Genomic DNA, 16305 nt, shown 5'->3' with positions numbered 1-16305 from the left:
TTGTAAACTACTACATTTTTTTTATTTTTTTTTACTTCAAAATGTCTTTCATTGTTTTAAAATCTACTTTTAACATTGTCATTCAGCTGTATTGTGCTCCCTCAGTCAAATCCTCAGTGTAAAAACCCCTTTAATGATCTTAACTCTGCCACAGCAGTCTATTGGAATGTCAAATACCAAGGTTACAATGTTGCAGTTTCAGTGTGACACATGGTGAGATGTGTCATACCATGAAAAGGTAGTGAACCAAAACAAGTTTCTAGACTCTTGGTGTCAAGTGGACTTGTAAATCATATTTGATATTTCTGTTGATATATATTAAGTTTAACCCCTGGTAAGTAAATAAGATAAGTTATAGGAAAAAAAGATCAATTCCTGATTTATGGGTTTTAGAACATGGTCAAGAAATCAACAAATGATGTAGGAAAGAAGTAACATCTGTGATGTTGGGCAGTATTCGTCGAGTAACCACAAACCCCTGTTCCACTGTTGCATGGAAATACATCTTTTACGATGTGTCATTGGTGTTGGAAATGGATGGGTTTAAATGAAAACTATAAGATAAATGCATGGTATTTTCACCCTTGAATCCATTGCTGGCCAACCTGGCAGTTGCATTTTCCTTGCTCGGATATTATGTTTTATGTGAATGGCTGAGTCTCTATGTCTAATTTTCTCCTGCAGCGGCACATCTAGTGATGAAATGTGTAATTTGTACATTATGTATTACATGGAGGCGAAGCACGCAGTCTCTTTCATGACCTGCACACAAAATGTGGTTCCAGACATGTTCCGATCTATACCACCAGAGGCCAACATTCCCATCCCTGTAAAGTCTGATATGGTTATGATGCATGGGCATCACAAAGGTGAGCTTGGCAGTGAACAGCAAGCACCATATGGTTTTGTATTTTAGGTACTTTTGTGTCTCTCCTGAATATATAATAAATTTAAAATCATTTGCATCCCTTTAGTCATAAAGTCACATATGTGTGTGTATTCTTATTTCCTCAATCTCTCTTTCGTAAACTATCTCCCCTCCTTGATACCTTGCCATCAAAACTGTGAAAGAAAAGTCTCAACCACTGCTGAAAATATTAGTCTGGGGACCAATTCTACAGATGTAGTCCTTTTTGATTTACTTCGCATTTTTTTTAATTTTAAAAAAGTATCTAATTATTCCCATAGATAGAATAGATTCCATGATTTCTGAATTTGCAAATTACACCATATTCTGAAATGTGTTACAACTTGCCAGTGAAAATGGTTAACTCTAACCATGTCCTAATTATCTGCTGAATGGACCTTTTCAACCCAAGAGTAATTCTTGATATTACTCGTCTTAGCGTTTTTAGGTCTCACTTTCAAAATGGGCTTTAACATATAATTCATCTGCAAAAATGCTCATATTGACTGTCAGTCCTTTAGTTTAAGATTGCAACTCATGCCCTGACTTACTGCATACCATCGACTGACACCTTAAGGGTTTTTGTTTAAGTCCAACCATAAAATGTCAGAGCAGCTTCTTGTTTTGTTTTGTTCTGGATTTTGTTACTGATAACTTTACTATATGAACATATAGTAATTTGATCACATCTCCTTCCTCCTCAACCATCTTCTTTCAAGATAGTCTTTTCTCTGTTTAATTGTCTCTTTCCTTTTGTCTTCCTCCATTCTCCAGGTCAAAGTGTTGGTAAGCTCAGAATTGTACTAATCTTTTAGGGGTGTGAATAGCCACTGTGCAGTCATGAATGAACCAATCAGTTCATGTCAGAAGGACAGTGCTCCAAAGTATTACTTCCAACCCTGGGGATCTCACATTCCTTCTGCCCCCTCCCCTTTCACCATGTTCCCTTAGCCCTGAAAGGGCACTGTAGAACTCTCCTTTAGGGTTGAGCTGTCTGTAACTTATTATTTTCTACAATGATGAATTTGAGTCTCCTTTCTGTCTACTGCCATGTCCATAGAGATGATTCTCTGGCTAGCAGGGAAAGCAGCCTGAAAAGGGAATTTATGAGGGCTGGAGAGATGGCTTAGTGGTTAAGCGCTTGCCTATGAAGCCTAAGGACCCCGGTTTGAGGCTTGATTCCCCAGGACCCACATTAGCCAGATGCACAAGGGGGTGCATGTGGCTGGAGGCCCTGGCGTGCCCATTCTCTATCTATCTCTGTCTGCCTCTTTCTCTCTTTGTCTGTCACTCTCAAAATAAATAAATAAATAACTTTTTAAAAAGGGAATTTATGAGAGAAGATAGCATAACAATTACATTATTTATTAAGATGCTCCTATTTATAAAATATGTCCCACATTGTCCTTAAGGTACCTTAAAATATTAAGTAAAATTTATAAAAACAAATATGAGTAGTTTATTAAAACATATTAAAATTTTCTATATATTTTACCAAAACATAGCTATAATTGACTTAATTAATTTGTTAAAATCCTGATAATTGCTAGTTATGCTGGGAATGGGAGAAGGTTGTGACTTAGAGTACTGCTATTATAAAAATTCTTAAAGCCATAATTCATGAAAGATCCTGACTAATGTTTCTGTATTTATGGTACAAAATTTCATAAACTATTATAGTGTTTAATATATTCTGAACACTTATGCTTAGTTTCTTTGGTCATTTACAGAAACAGAAAACAAAGATAAGACTGCCTTAGTACAGCCACCAAAACGGGAAGAAGAAGTGTTAGACCAAGGTATGTGTGCCGATTTCTATAACCAGGTCTGCAGACAATATTATCCAACTATGCAATCCAATTTTAAAGTTAGTCAAATATCTAAAGCCTGTATGTATCAGCCTCATACTATATTGGCATATTTATGTAAATGAACAGGTCATGAGGAAATGGTCAATTATTGTCCCTGATCTCAAAAGCATAATTCATTAGATTATTTTATTCTTGTTAGGTTTTTCTATCTTTCAGTTAATTTAATGTTGTTTCTTTTATATATGGCATGTATGAGTGCAAATTATGATGATAATCAATCACTGGGCTTCTTTTAAAATATAATATAAACCACAACATGTAAATTCATGTTTACCATGTATGGTATATTTAATAAGTACATTTATCTTTCAAGCAAAGGAAACTGAGAGCTGAACCTGCATCATGTCTGTGTGAGTCCTTCTGCTCTGTCTTTAGTTTTGTGTTATATTATCATATGATAAGTTGTTTCCTGTTGTGAGTGGGAATGTTTGGTGATATTACATCACTATATTCCGGCAATGAAAATTCTCTGGAATTCTTGTCTGTTAAAGGTTGTTTGGGATATAGTGCTTGACGGTAAGTGCTGGAATACAGCATTCTATCAAATCATTTTGACCTAAATAAAATATTTTCAAACATTGTTATATTATTGTAAGCCTGACAACATAAGGGATACAAGAAATGAGAATTTTCTATTGAAAATTTATCTGAGTTTTCTATTTCTCAGACAATGTCATCTACTACTAAAATTCTTCAAAATGTATTATATTAGGTCAAAGGTAATTATAATTCAACAATAAAAAAATTTAAAATTTTGAAAGGGAAACATCTCTGAATTGAGCATCAAAGTAAATTATAATCTATAGACTTTAAGTTAAGCATAGTATGTTAAATTAAATGGAGTTTGTTCTGTAACATCCTACTCAAATAAAATACCTATTTCAAACATGCTTCTTAGCTTAAAGTTATTTCTGTTTCTGTATAAATCAAAACTAGAGAGGGTTTTTTTTTTCACCAAAGTAATAAGGAGTACAATTTAAAATAACTTAATTTATCATTCTTGTTTATGGATGTGTTAGGATATTGACCACAGTAGCTTAACTGTAGTAGTACTAACAATGTTTAGTGTATTTGTAATGGACTTTGTCCAGACTCACAGGATTTATTTTGATAGTTGTCTTTGAAATTATTTAAGCAATTTTAAAATTCATTTTCAAATCCCAAAATATATGGTATAGTTTGAAATGAGGCCACTATTTTGTAGATATGGAAACTCAGTCTGGACATCTTTGTGGAGTTACTTGAATTGGTCAAGAGAGATACTGACATTGCTGAACAGTGAGAAACTCAGTTTGATAAGTGAAGCAATTGTAAATACTGGGCTGAATCTTTTGTTTACAATCAGTAGGATCTAGAAAGTGTCATATTTTAAGACTATTAAAATACTTTCACGTTTTGCAGTACGTTAACCATTTTGTATTCCATGGTGTCTACAGAAGTTTCAATATAATCAGACACTTGTTGCTTTCAGAGAATTCTGAGCAAAGATATGGAATTGTTTTTCTACAGTTTCTGTTCTCTTTTATTTAGAAATAAAAATGGTACAAAGCCTGGACCAGAGTGAGACCCTACCTCGAAAAACCAAAAAAAAAAAAAAAAAAATGGTACAAAGCAATTATTGTAACTTAGAAAGGCAAAAATTTTGACTAAATTTTTAATATAGTAGAAAATAAAATATGGTGCTCATGTTGAAATGAATATATGCATCAAAAATCATTTCTTGTATTATGTGAGAGCATTGCCTCACTAAAGCCACTGAATAGCCTTTGGGATCTGTGAGTTAACCTACTGGCCACTAGAGACCAACAGCCTAAAATTTAAAGAGAAATGTAGAAATATATAAGCAGTTAATTTGATACATTAATGAGATTAATTTATCTCATTAAAACACACAGGACAAATGTACTCATTCCTGAAAGACTATTCTATTCTTATAACAGGCATTTGTTTGCACACATTTTCCATTTCAGTCTCTGAGACATTATGCTGGCCAAATAGCTAATAGTAGGATTCCAATTATTCAAACAAATTTGTCCATGTGTCTTAAATTTCAAAACACTCAATCTCATTGCCTTATTTTGTTGTTTAAGCCTAAATTGTATTCTTTCAAATTATGGTAATCTTTTTAACATTTTTTTCATTCAACAAACAATAGCTATGAAATAATTTTGTGGTGCTATCTACAAAATAACTTATCATCTATGTGAGTTCCACAGAATATGTCAAAATATGATAATAAATATAATAGCTATCAAGAAAAAAGGCTTACAATATCAGGGTCTTGTATTCCGACATAAAAGTATATGCCTATATATATAGATAGAAAGAATATATGCACATATCTATGTATATATGCATATATGTATATGTGTATATATATATATATATGTATATATATATATATATTTAATTGATTTGAGAGCTGGTAAAAGAGTTATGTAATAAATACTACTTTAGGAAGAAGGGACTACTTTTACTATGGTAGCAGAAATACAGGGAAAATAATCATATTCCATAAACAAAAATAAATAAATGTCAGGACAAAAAACAGTGGTTAAGGCATTTGCCTGCAAAGCCTAAGGACACAGATTCAATTTTCCAGTACCCACGTAAGCCAGATGCACAAGGTGGCTCAACCACCTGGAGTTCATTTGCAGTGACTTGAGGCCCTGGCATGCCCATACTCTTTTTTCTTTCTACCTGCCCCTCTGTCTCTCAAAATAAGTAATTAAAATATTTATTTTAAAAGTTGATTTAAGTCTTATGATCCTTTTAATACTGGTTTATCTAATATTTGGCTGCTTTTCTTTGAAATTCTCATTACTAAAATGGATAACTATTAAAATATTGCCATAATATTTGCCTTGGCTATGATCAACTTAAAGTTTGAAAAAGATACCCAACAGGGCTGGAAAGATGGCTTAGCGATTAAGACGTTTGCTTACAAAGCCAAAGGATCCCAGTTTGACTCTCCAGCATGCACATAAGCCAGATGCACAAGGGAATGTATGCATATGGAGTTTGTTTGCAGTGGATGGAAGCCCTGGTATGCCTCTCTCTCTCTATCTCTCTTTCTCTCTCTCACTCCCTTTCTCCCTCTCTCTCTCCCATCTCAAATACATAAATAAATAAATAAATAAAATATATTAAAAAGAAATAGACACCTGAGTATTATCAAGCCATATACTCTTGCTCTGGCCTGGGCTTACTCACAAATGCATTGACCTTCCATGGCATCTTTGACAAATATATCTCAGACTCTATTTTAAATGACATAATTCCCAATACAGTAAAGAAGCATTATTATTTGATATTTTTTGCCTTTGAGTTGTCTTAGAACATGCAAAAATTGGAAACATTTTAATGAGGTTTTTAAGTAAGGCTGCAAGAATTTTTAAAATGATGCTATTTCAACTGTGTTTTAAATATTCATTGTAGAAGATAACTATATATAATGTACTAATAAGCAAAAAATTATAGCCCCAGAAATGTATGTGTATACCTTCATATAAACTGTGTATTATGTGTGTATGTGTATTGATAATATTTAGATCATAATGTATGTATAGTTCTTTGACTTCTTTTTAAGACATTATATTTTAACTAGTGACTACAATAGTAAAAGTTGTTGGCAAGTATGATTTTCTTTCTTTTCTCCATGCAAGGGATTAAAACCGCACCATGCAAATATTCTACCACTGAGCTACATCTCCATCCTACAAAAGCAAGCTTTAATGGCTGCATTAACTACATATATTTCTAATGATTTTAAAACAACCTATTTCTATACATGTGAGCTTATCTGTGAACAAACTGATTATGTAGAAAAACAAATGGATATTGAAAACAGGAATGTTAACACACATTAAAGTCATTGTAAATAAAGGATGATTGCTATATGAGTATAAGAAATTAAGCAGTGAAGGATTACCCATATAGGTAATATGTGTGATAAATCAAGTAATAAATCTAACTAGACTGTGGTTCTGGGTGGAGACCAGGAATCCTAGAAGCGTATATGAAGAAGTAGGTGGCATTTTGATCTTTCAGACCTGATACATGAGTTGGCATTTTTAGAAAATTAATGCACATTCTGTAAAATTTTATTCTTTGTATACTATGATGTATATATGTTTACTAGACGAAACATACATGTAAGCTTTCTGACAATATTACTTACACAAGGAATATGGGCAGCAACTAAGAGATTTGCCTGCTGCAAGCAAAAATATATGCAAGTATATTTAGACATTCTGGATTTTAATGTCTCTTTTTAAAATTCAGCATATGAATGTAGTGTTGAAATTTATGTTGATTGTAGTAGGATGGCTCAAACTCTTCAAACATCCTAAACAGAATTGAAAGCCCAAATCTGCAATGGCAGGATGTTCTTATAATTGTGCATTATTCTATGGGTGCTTTGTGCAAAAAGGATCTTTAACATGTTTTATTCAGTTTGCTCTAAACCCTTCTCATTGTTGTCTTTGTGCCCCCAAAGAATCAATCTTTCTACTCAAAGGTCAGCATGAGCTGCTATATTCCCAAGGCAGGGAAGAGAATATGACAAAAATACAATTTGTAAAGGGAAAACACTCTATGACCCCAGATAGTTAAAGGTCGTCAGGCACCTTCTGTGAAACAGAATAATTTCACAGTGATTTTATGCTAACAAAAATGAATTACCATTGGCATGTTTTATCAAATAAGCAGAATCAAGGAACACAGTTGCAGGTTGAAGCCACAATCACATACTATAAAAGCTACCTGAAGTAAGAATTACTAAATAATTCATGGAAGGACTAAAACAAAATGGGATGAAGTATTTGTATTTTTTTGCTTTGTTCAAATGAGAAATTCCCTTGATCCCCTAAAAATAGTACAATTATTTTATTATCATCATCTCCTCAGTTAATACCAAGGACTGTTAATATCACCAGGACTGAGGTTTTAAGATATAATTCATATATGTACTCCAATTTGCTAACATTTATCAGTACGTTATGATTTATGAGCTGCTCACAAGTCTTTATTTATTGAACTCATCTATCAAACACAACTCTGAATACCCCTAGGGCCCTGGGAAGCTGACTGAATGCTGTTTAGAATTGCTTTCCTAATAACAAAATAGGCAGATGTGAGCAATCATTTATCACATGGCTGTGTTTTCTGATAAAGATCTCTGTGCATGTAAGTGCAAAAACCTTCTTTTTTCCTACTGTATATTTTACTCTATTTTATATTCTCATATCTATATTTTTATTTTCTTAAGTAAAAGAAAATCCTATGTGTTTGGATTTCCATAACATGGGTCCTGTACAAAGAAAACAATATAAAATTTTCTTCAGTTATGCTTCTTGAACTGGGCATCATGACCATGTGTTTATTTTTCAAAAGCTAGGTAATAAAGGTGTGGGTTAATAATAAGTAAACAATCAATATACAAAAGGGAAAGTCAGTTATAAGTCATAAAACAGAATATTAATGTCTTTTGTTGAGGTAGGGTCTCGCTCTAGCACAGACTGACCTGGAACTCACTATGTAGTCTCAGAGTGACTTCAAACTCATGGCGATCCTCCTACCTCTGCCTCCTAAGTGCTGGGATTAAAGGCATGCGCCACCATGCCTGGCAGAATATCAATGTCTTTAAAAGATGCTTTTGTTTTCCCATTCCTCACATGCCTCTCATTAATCAATTGTGCTCCATGGCTGTGATCTCATTAGTTTGGTTATGTGACATATTTTGTTAGTGGCTAAACAGTCAAAAGCTAGCCAGTTGACTATTGCTGTGCTATAAAAAGCAGAGAGATGGAATGAGAGCTGGTGGTTTTCTGTAATAAAGTACTAGTGGTTCCTATGGGGGATGGATTTTTATTCCACAAAGTTACCAGTAGGTTTGTGATCATTTTTAAAGGTAAAACATCTACACCATTAACATTGTACATTTTTCTGAAAGTTAAAGGCACTGTTTGTTTTTAACTGATAATTTAAAGCATTTTATTTACAAAGCCTATCATAAGGCAGATTTTCTCTTTTGAGACTTTTATCCTTATGTTTTTTGAGATGTCCCCACACTGTAGCCCAGGCAGGCCTGAAACTCTGAGCCTACAGCCTTCACCTGCTTAGGAATGAGCTTACAAGTATGAACCATGAACTACCATATCTGGCTTCATAGGCCATTTTTTTAACTTTTTATTGACAACCTCTATAAATGTAAAATCAATACACCACCATTGTAGACCCCTTCCACAATCCTCTTTCCCCACTCTCCTATCCCTCACCATGTAATTCCTTCTTTCCAACTAGTCTCCTCTATTTTGACATCATAATTTTGTTCCCTCTTGTTATGCAGGTCTTCTGTAGATAGCATTAGCCATGAGTGCCAATGCCACTTTGTGCCTGGAAGGCAGCATTGCAAAGAACTCTTCCCATTTCTTTGTCCCTTACATTCTTTACACCACCTCTTCTAAAATGGTCCCTGATCCTTGTAATGTGGGATTAGAGATGCCTTATTTAGTGCTGAACACTCCACAGCCACTGCTTATCAGGACTTTGATAAGTTTTAAGTCACGTCAGTGGTTACCACCATCTGAAAAGAGAAATGTCTCTAACCAAAGTAAGATAGCCTTAATATATGGGCATAAATATAAATATTGAGAGGGTAGTTTGATGGATATAATATATCTGTTTAGTCAGACAAAAGTAGTAATTTCCCCCTTAGGGGAATTTATATAGAAGAATTTCCCACTTAGGACTTATGACCTCCCCAGCCATAAATGTTTAATTAGGTTTTCAGTGTCAGGCAGATTTTTTTTTTTCCCCATGGAGCAGGGCTCAAGTCCAGAGAACAGTTGGTTCTCCCATAACAGAAATGAAACTGCTGCCCCAATTGGTATATTTGTCCTGGCTGGGCAGCCATAAAGCTTGCAGGGTACACTACTGGCTTACTGTTGATGACTTTTCTTCAAACAGGCTGAATAGCTACTTCCAGTATCATGAGAGCTAGTCAACAAGGGAGGGGACTTCTAACCCAGCTCCAGCTTGATTTCTAAGTAACTTGCTGCCGAAGCTTGTGGAGTCTTCAGGAATAGGCTCTTACCATGTGGTTCTGATGAGCAACCAAGAGCCTTGGCAATAGTTTGTAATATTTGGGTACCATCAGGAATCTCCCTGACCAACAACTCACTAGAAGGTATTCCAGTGCAAGCACTAAAATTTTGCTAACAATAATCTATGTCTTCTAGCACAGCATTATCCACCACTTCTTTTTTCCTTTTGCAAAATTCTCTCTCTCTCTCCATATATATATACATATATATAATTTTATTATAACAAGAAGTTTCATATGGATGCATCACGTGTTGCTGCCCTCTTTGCCCTCTCCATGCCTCCATTCCATTGGGACACTCCTCAGTGGAGTTTCAGGTATTCCTCATGGGGCTGCACTTTATGTGTTGTGGAAGTAGTAGTAATTTATTTTGGAGGGGAGGGAATGCCTCTTAACATGATGTCTCAACCTGTGGCTCTTCCACTCTTTCCAACCACTCTCCTGCAAAATTCCCTGAGCTGTGGTGGATGAGATTTAAGTCTACTTCAGTGATGATCTCTTAGGAGCCTCTGGATCTTGCTGTAGTAGGTGTTGAGAATCCTTGGGGTCTGTCTCCTCCACCCTGGCACTGATTATTAAGAACAACATGGAAGCAGTACTCTTGCTTGTCTCCATATTCTTCTGTGGTTTCAGCTGTGGCTTGGCTGAAGTGTTAAGGGTAGTTTTTCACCTCGCTACTTTCTGAAAAAGAAGAACAGATTCTCCAACAGTGAAGTCAACATAGTTTAAATGGGAAAAGCATTAATTTAGGGAGAATTGGATGTATATAATCCCTCTTTTAGCCAAAGACTTGTGAGAGCTTGACACTGGAGAACATATTCTTTGTCTCTGTAGTACTCTGGTCTCCCATTCCAGATATGGATTCCTTTACACTGAGTGGATCTCTTAACCAATCAGAATGCCATTAGTTACCCACTGAGGCTGTGTGCCACTATTGGACTGGCATATACCCCATATCAGGACATTTATCTCTGAGTAGGTTAAAGTTCTGGTTGCTCAGATCATTGTTGGCCATTTTGCCCCAGTAGCTCATGTAGTGCTTTCCAGCCTTAGACACGCTGTCTTAGAACTGGCTTTCTTCTGAATTCCAGCCAGGTCTTTCTGTGCTCTGTGTCAGCAGCATATGGTGTCTTCACAACAGGGTCTTCACAATTCTTAGCTTTTGCCTCAGTCAGGCTATCAAGAAATTTGCTGGAAAGCTTTCTTGATTTGGGGACCTTGTAGGTCTCTCCAATCAACAGCTCAATGTGGGTAGCAACTAATCTTTGGTACTGGGAGTTACAGGTCAGAGACTTTTTTTTTTCTTTTAAGCTTAGGCTTCATCCCAAACTCATGAGAGCCTTACTTTTTAGGTGCTCCCCTCTTATTCATTTTGAGGGTTATATCTTTTAGGCTATCTCCAAGGATAAAGGTTTCTATGGTATCTGCTCATTTTGGATTTTATTTTGTGGTTTTTATCCCCTCCTCCATTTTCCCTCACGCAAAGCCCTCCCATCTCTATTGTCTTGGCCTTAGGTTGCCTTTCAGGTACTCCAAAAACTTGAGCAGGTCTAGGTTGGAACCACAGATAAGTGATACTCTGTGGCTTTTGTCTTCCTGAGATTTTGTACATTCACTGAGAATGATCTGTTCCAAGTCTATCAATTTTTCCACAAATTTCATTGTATCATTTTTTTCCTTGATGCTGAGTAGAATTCCATTGTGTAAATGTACCACAACTTCATTATCCACTCATCTCATGATGGGCATCTGGGTTGATTCCAGTTTTTAGCTATAATTAATTAAGCAGCTATAAACATGGTTGATCAATTGTCTCTGTATTGATGTATGGAGCATTTAGCATAAATGCTCAGTAAGGAAATAACTGGATCTGTGGTAGCTCTATGTTCATCCTTTTCAGGAATCTCCAAATTGATTTCCATCATTGTTATGCAAGTTTACATTCCCACCAACAGTGGATGAGGATTCTTATTTCTCCACATCCTCACCAACACATGTTCTCATGTGATTTTTTTATTTATTAGTTATGTACATACTCAGTGGTACACAGCCATGTTGGTTTCATTATTAGCCTCCTCCCTATCCTGTCCCCCCCTCCAAAGGGACCCTCCTCATTGAGGATTGGGGGTCATGCATTCTGGGGATAGCCATCAGTTATGAGGAAGAGGAAATGTCTCTGTGCATAATGTCCCAACCTGTGGCTCCAACAATCTTTCTGCCCCCTCGTCCATGAATTTTCCTGAGCCATGTTGGGTTCATTTAGGTCTACTTCAGTGATGAGGTCTTGGGAACCTCTGTTTCTCTGGATATCTGGTTTGGTAGAAGTTGAGTGTTCTCTGTGTCTACCTTTTTCACCCTTGTGCTGGTACCAGGTTCACCAAGAAAGCAGCACTCTTGCTCATTTTCACAACTACTCAATCATTTCAGCTGGGGCCCTGGTGAGGTGTGATTGCCTGAGCTCTCCAGGAACAAGCTCCCAACAATCTTGGGCTACAAGAGGGCCTACACCTATTAACTTCCTTCATTTGATTGTTTAATGTTTTCTGTTCTTACTGGGGTAAGGTGGAATCTCACTGTTGTTTTAATTGGCATTTCCCTAATGGTTAGGGATGTTGAACATTTACTTAAGTGTTTGTTAGCCATTTGTAGTTCTTCCTCTGAAAACACCCTATGCAGTTCTCTGCCCCACTTTTGTAGTGGATTGTTTGATTTGTTTATTGTTTAGTTTTTTAGAGATTCTAGATATTAGGTTTCTATCAGTGGTACAGCAAGCAAAGATTTTATCCCATGCATTGGGTAATCTCTGCTTATGGTGTGTTTGTCTGTGCAAAATATTTTTAGCTTCATGAGATCACATTGTATGAATGCTTGCTTAATTTCTTTACACCTTTATTTATTCATTTATTTATTTATTATTTGAGAGAGACAGACACAGAGAGAAAGACAGATAGAGGGGGAGAGAGAGAATGGGTGCGCCAGGGCTTCCAGCCTCTGCAAACGAACTCCAGACGCATGTGCCCCCTTGTGCATCTGGCTAATGTGGGACCTGGGGAACTGAGCCTCGAAACAGGGTCCTTAGGCTTCACAGGCAAGCGCTTAACCAGTAAGCCATCTCTCCAGCCCTTGCTGAATTTCTTGGACTACTGGGGTTTTGTTCAGGAAGACTTTCCCCATTCCTGTATCATGGATAAAACCTCCTATTTTTTTCTTCCTGTAGGAGAAGAGTTTCAGGATTATATTGAGGTCTTTAATCCATTTGGACTTGATTTTGTGTATGGAGAGATGAGTGGGTCTAGTTTCATTTTTCTACATCTGATCATCCAAACTGTTTCACATAATTGGAGACTACAGAATCATCCCCAACTATTTTTATGAAACTAACATCACTGTAGTACCAAAACCAGAGATGCACCAAGAAAAGAAAACTATAGGCATGTATCCCTGAAGAATATAGATGCAATGATCCTGAATAAAATCTTCACAAACTGAATTCTATAGCACATCAAAAGCATTATCCACATTGATCAAGTAGGCTTCATCCCAGGTATACAGGGAGGGTTATACATACAGAAATTTGTCAGTGTGATACACCACATAAATAAACTTAATCATAAGAACTACATGACTATCTCAATCGATGCAGAGAAGGCCTTTGAATAAATACAACACCACTTTATTCTCAAAACACTGGAAAGAATAGGCATGTAGGGTTTATATCTCAACACAATAAAGGCTATATATAAAGCACCCAAAGCCCAATAATACTTAATGGGGAAAGACTCAAGGAGTTCCCAATGAGACTTGGAACAAGACAGGTATGCCCACTCTCACCACTGCTCTTCAACATAATACAAGAAGTAGTAGCCCAAGCAATAAGAGAATAAGCAATAAGGAGAATGAAAGAAAAAGATTGAAATTGGAAAGGAAGAAGTCAAGTTAGCCCTATGTGCAAATGATATAATCCTGTACATAAGTGACCCAAAAGTCTCCATCTCAGAACTTTTAAAGGTGATCAGTTCCTTCAGTAATGTGGTGGGATACAAAATCAATGCACAAAAATCAGTAGCCTTTCTATATGCAAAGGACAAATATACAGGGAAAGAAATCGGTGAGGGTGTCTCATTTTCAATAGCAACAAAAAATATTAAATACCTTGAAATATCACTAACCAAGGATGTGGAAGACCTATATAATGAAGCATAAAAAGAAACTCAAGTAAGAAATTGGGGAGCACTTGAGAAGGTGGAAAGATCTCCCACGTTCCTGGATAGGTAGAATTAATATTGTGAAAATGGGAGTTCTACCAAAAGCAATAAACAGATTTAATGCAATGCCAATGAAAATTCCTGCATAATTTTTCACAGAGTCTTAAAAAAAATCTCAAAATTCATATGGAATAATAGCAGGCCTCTGATATTAAAACTCTCCTTTTCTTAGCATATCAATTATTAAGTTAAAGAGGAAATGGGTTAGGACATTGTTTTAACATGCATTTCCTTTTATTTTAGTTTGTTCTCATCATGTGCCTAAAAAACTAATTGAGAAATTTCCTTTCAGGGAATGGGGAATAGTGAATAGTCCCTGCTAAACACAAAAATGCCCATTTGGCCATGAAGTAGTTATTGAGAGCACACAGATTACAAACTAGATTTAAATGTTACCATTCACATTCACATGCACTCATTTTGTCAACACATTATTTGCTCCTCCAGTTGTGTTTTCCAAATAGCAAACTGATCCTACCACATTTCTGCATTTGATAAAATAAGAACCAAGGTGTTGGGAGTGTTGTGGGAGTAAATGGAACTTCATGGCAATATATAATTAACAAGGAAAAAATACTACGTCTACTGCCATAGAAGCAAAGGATGGCATTTTAACAAGTAGTGAATGTTTCACTCTAAAATCATTGACTATGATTGAAGCAGTACTTGGAATATGACTAAGCATGGATATGAAATAAGTTCTTTTATGAAAATCAACATGCACTATGATGTACACTTTCCTAGAGATAACTTAAATGTATAAAAAATTTTGAAGCCGGGCGTGATGGCGCGCACCTTTAATCCCAGCACTCGGGAGGCAGAGGTAGGAGGATCGCCATGAGTTCAAGGCCACCCTGAGACTACATAGTTAATTCCAGGTCAGCCTGGACCAGAGTGAGACCCTACCTCGAAAAAAAAAAAAATTGAATATAGTAAATAAGTTGTCCTCCTTCATCAATATTTGCTGAATATACCATAGGTTCAAATTTCTAATTGTTTTCTGTTTTTAAAATAGTGTTATATATTTTAATAGTATCTTTTATGTGTCTCATTATAAACAGCCTATTAAACTGTTTATACTTTGTGTGCATGGCAGAAGAATTCAGCAGTAATGGATTAATTTTCTTAACTGTAAGTCAGAATGCCACTGTACTCTAACCAGTTTGGTTGAGTCATAATTTGCTTTGTTCATTTTAAAGAAATTATTCCCATTACTTGGTAATTATTTCTTGATTGAAGATTTCACCTGGGATAAGCTGATTTTATGGGCAAGAACTGAAGACCTATTTTGCATTCGTAAGCCAAGATTATTTGCAACCATGACAGGAGCTGTTACTATCATTTTGGAAAGACTTCATATTCCCTTGCACTAGTTTCTCAATAATACACCCATCAATGGCTTGTATAACTAAACTACTTGTGATTTTTTTTTCCTAACAGCCATCGAAAATATATTTTTTAAATGTTATCTAATGGTGTGTTTTAACTGTAATTAAAATGAACCAATTCTACATAATAATGATTTCTTCATTGTCAGCTATTAGAACAGAGTAGAAGAACTGGGGATTGCCATGGAAGTGAATATATGTCTTTTATTCACACAGTTGATATTTATGGTGTGAAGATATAAATGATGTGGATTTAAATACTTCATGAACTTTCTTTAGATATGATTTGTATCATATTATAGCTTATAAATAACTTGGTTTCATGAGATCGGTCTTTAATATAGTCATAATATATAATTAATAATATTTAATGATGAATCATAATAATGGTTTTCAGTTATTTTAATCTTTTTTTGTTTCAAACTGACTTTTAAGGGTTTTTTAATCCTAAAATAATTTTTTTCTGAAACTTGCTCATTTATTGTTTAAAATAAACAATTGAACCACTTACACTAAGACTATCAGCAAAGTAATAATAAAACCTTCATTTTGCCAGTTGGCAAATAGATGCATATCTTATATATCTGTTTTATTTTATAGGATCTTCTTGAAAAATACATTTAATATCTTGTGGCTTATCTTTTAATAGATCTTAAAGACAACTTCAGAGGGTTTGTACATTACAGTAGCTCTCTCTGTTGTATCCTTGTTATTTTATTTTGAAAGTTGATGAATTCTTAGCTTCCACAACAGTGTAACTATCTATGAA

The 16305-nt window shown here is 35.4% G+C and overlaps 1 protein-coding gene across 8 annotated transcripts in view; it reads left to right on the top strand.

The window, feature by feature from the left end:
- Pam (peptidylglycine alpha-amidating monooxygenase) overlaps positions 1-16305 on the top strand; it is a 192280-nt gene that overhangs the window by 120799 nt on the left and 55176 nt on the right. For all 8 annotated transcript variants that reach the window (XM_045132249.1, XM_045132247.1, XM_045132246.1 and 5 more), the window contains exons 12-13: positions 685-869; positions 2638-2706. In XM_045132249.1, coding sequence (XP_044988184.1) covers positions 685-869; positions 2638-2706 — 254 coding nt within the window. The remainder of the gene's footprint in view (positions 1-684; positions 870-2637; positions 2707-16305) is intronic.

Source organism: Jaculus jaculus, chromosome 13 (genome assembly GCF_020740685.1).
Source record: "Jaculus jaculus isolate mJacJac1 chromosome 13, mJacJac1.mat.Y.cur, whole genome shotgun sequence".
Taxonomy (NCBI): Eukaryota; Metazoa; Chordata; class Mammalia; order Rodentia; family Dipodidae; genus Jaculus; species Jaculus jaculus.
Note: the sequence above shows the minus strand (reverse complement) of the source record. Positions and strands in the feature narration are given on the sequence as shown.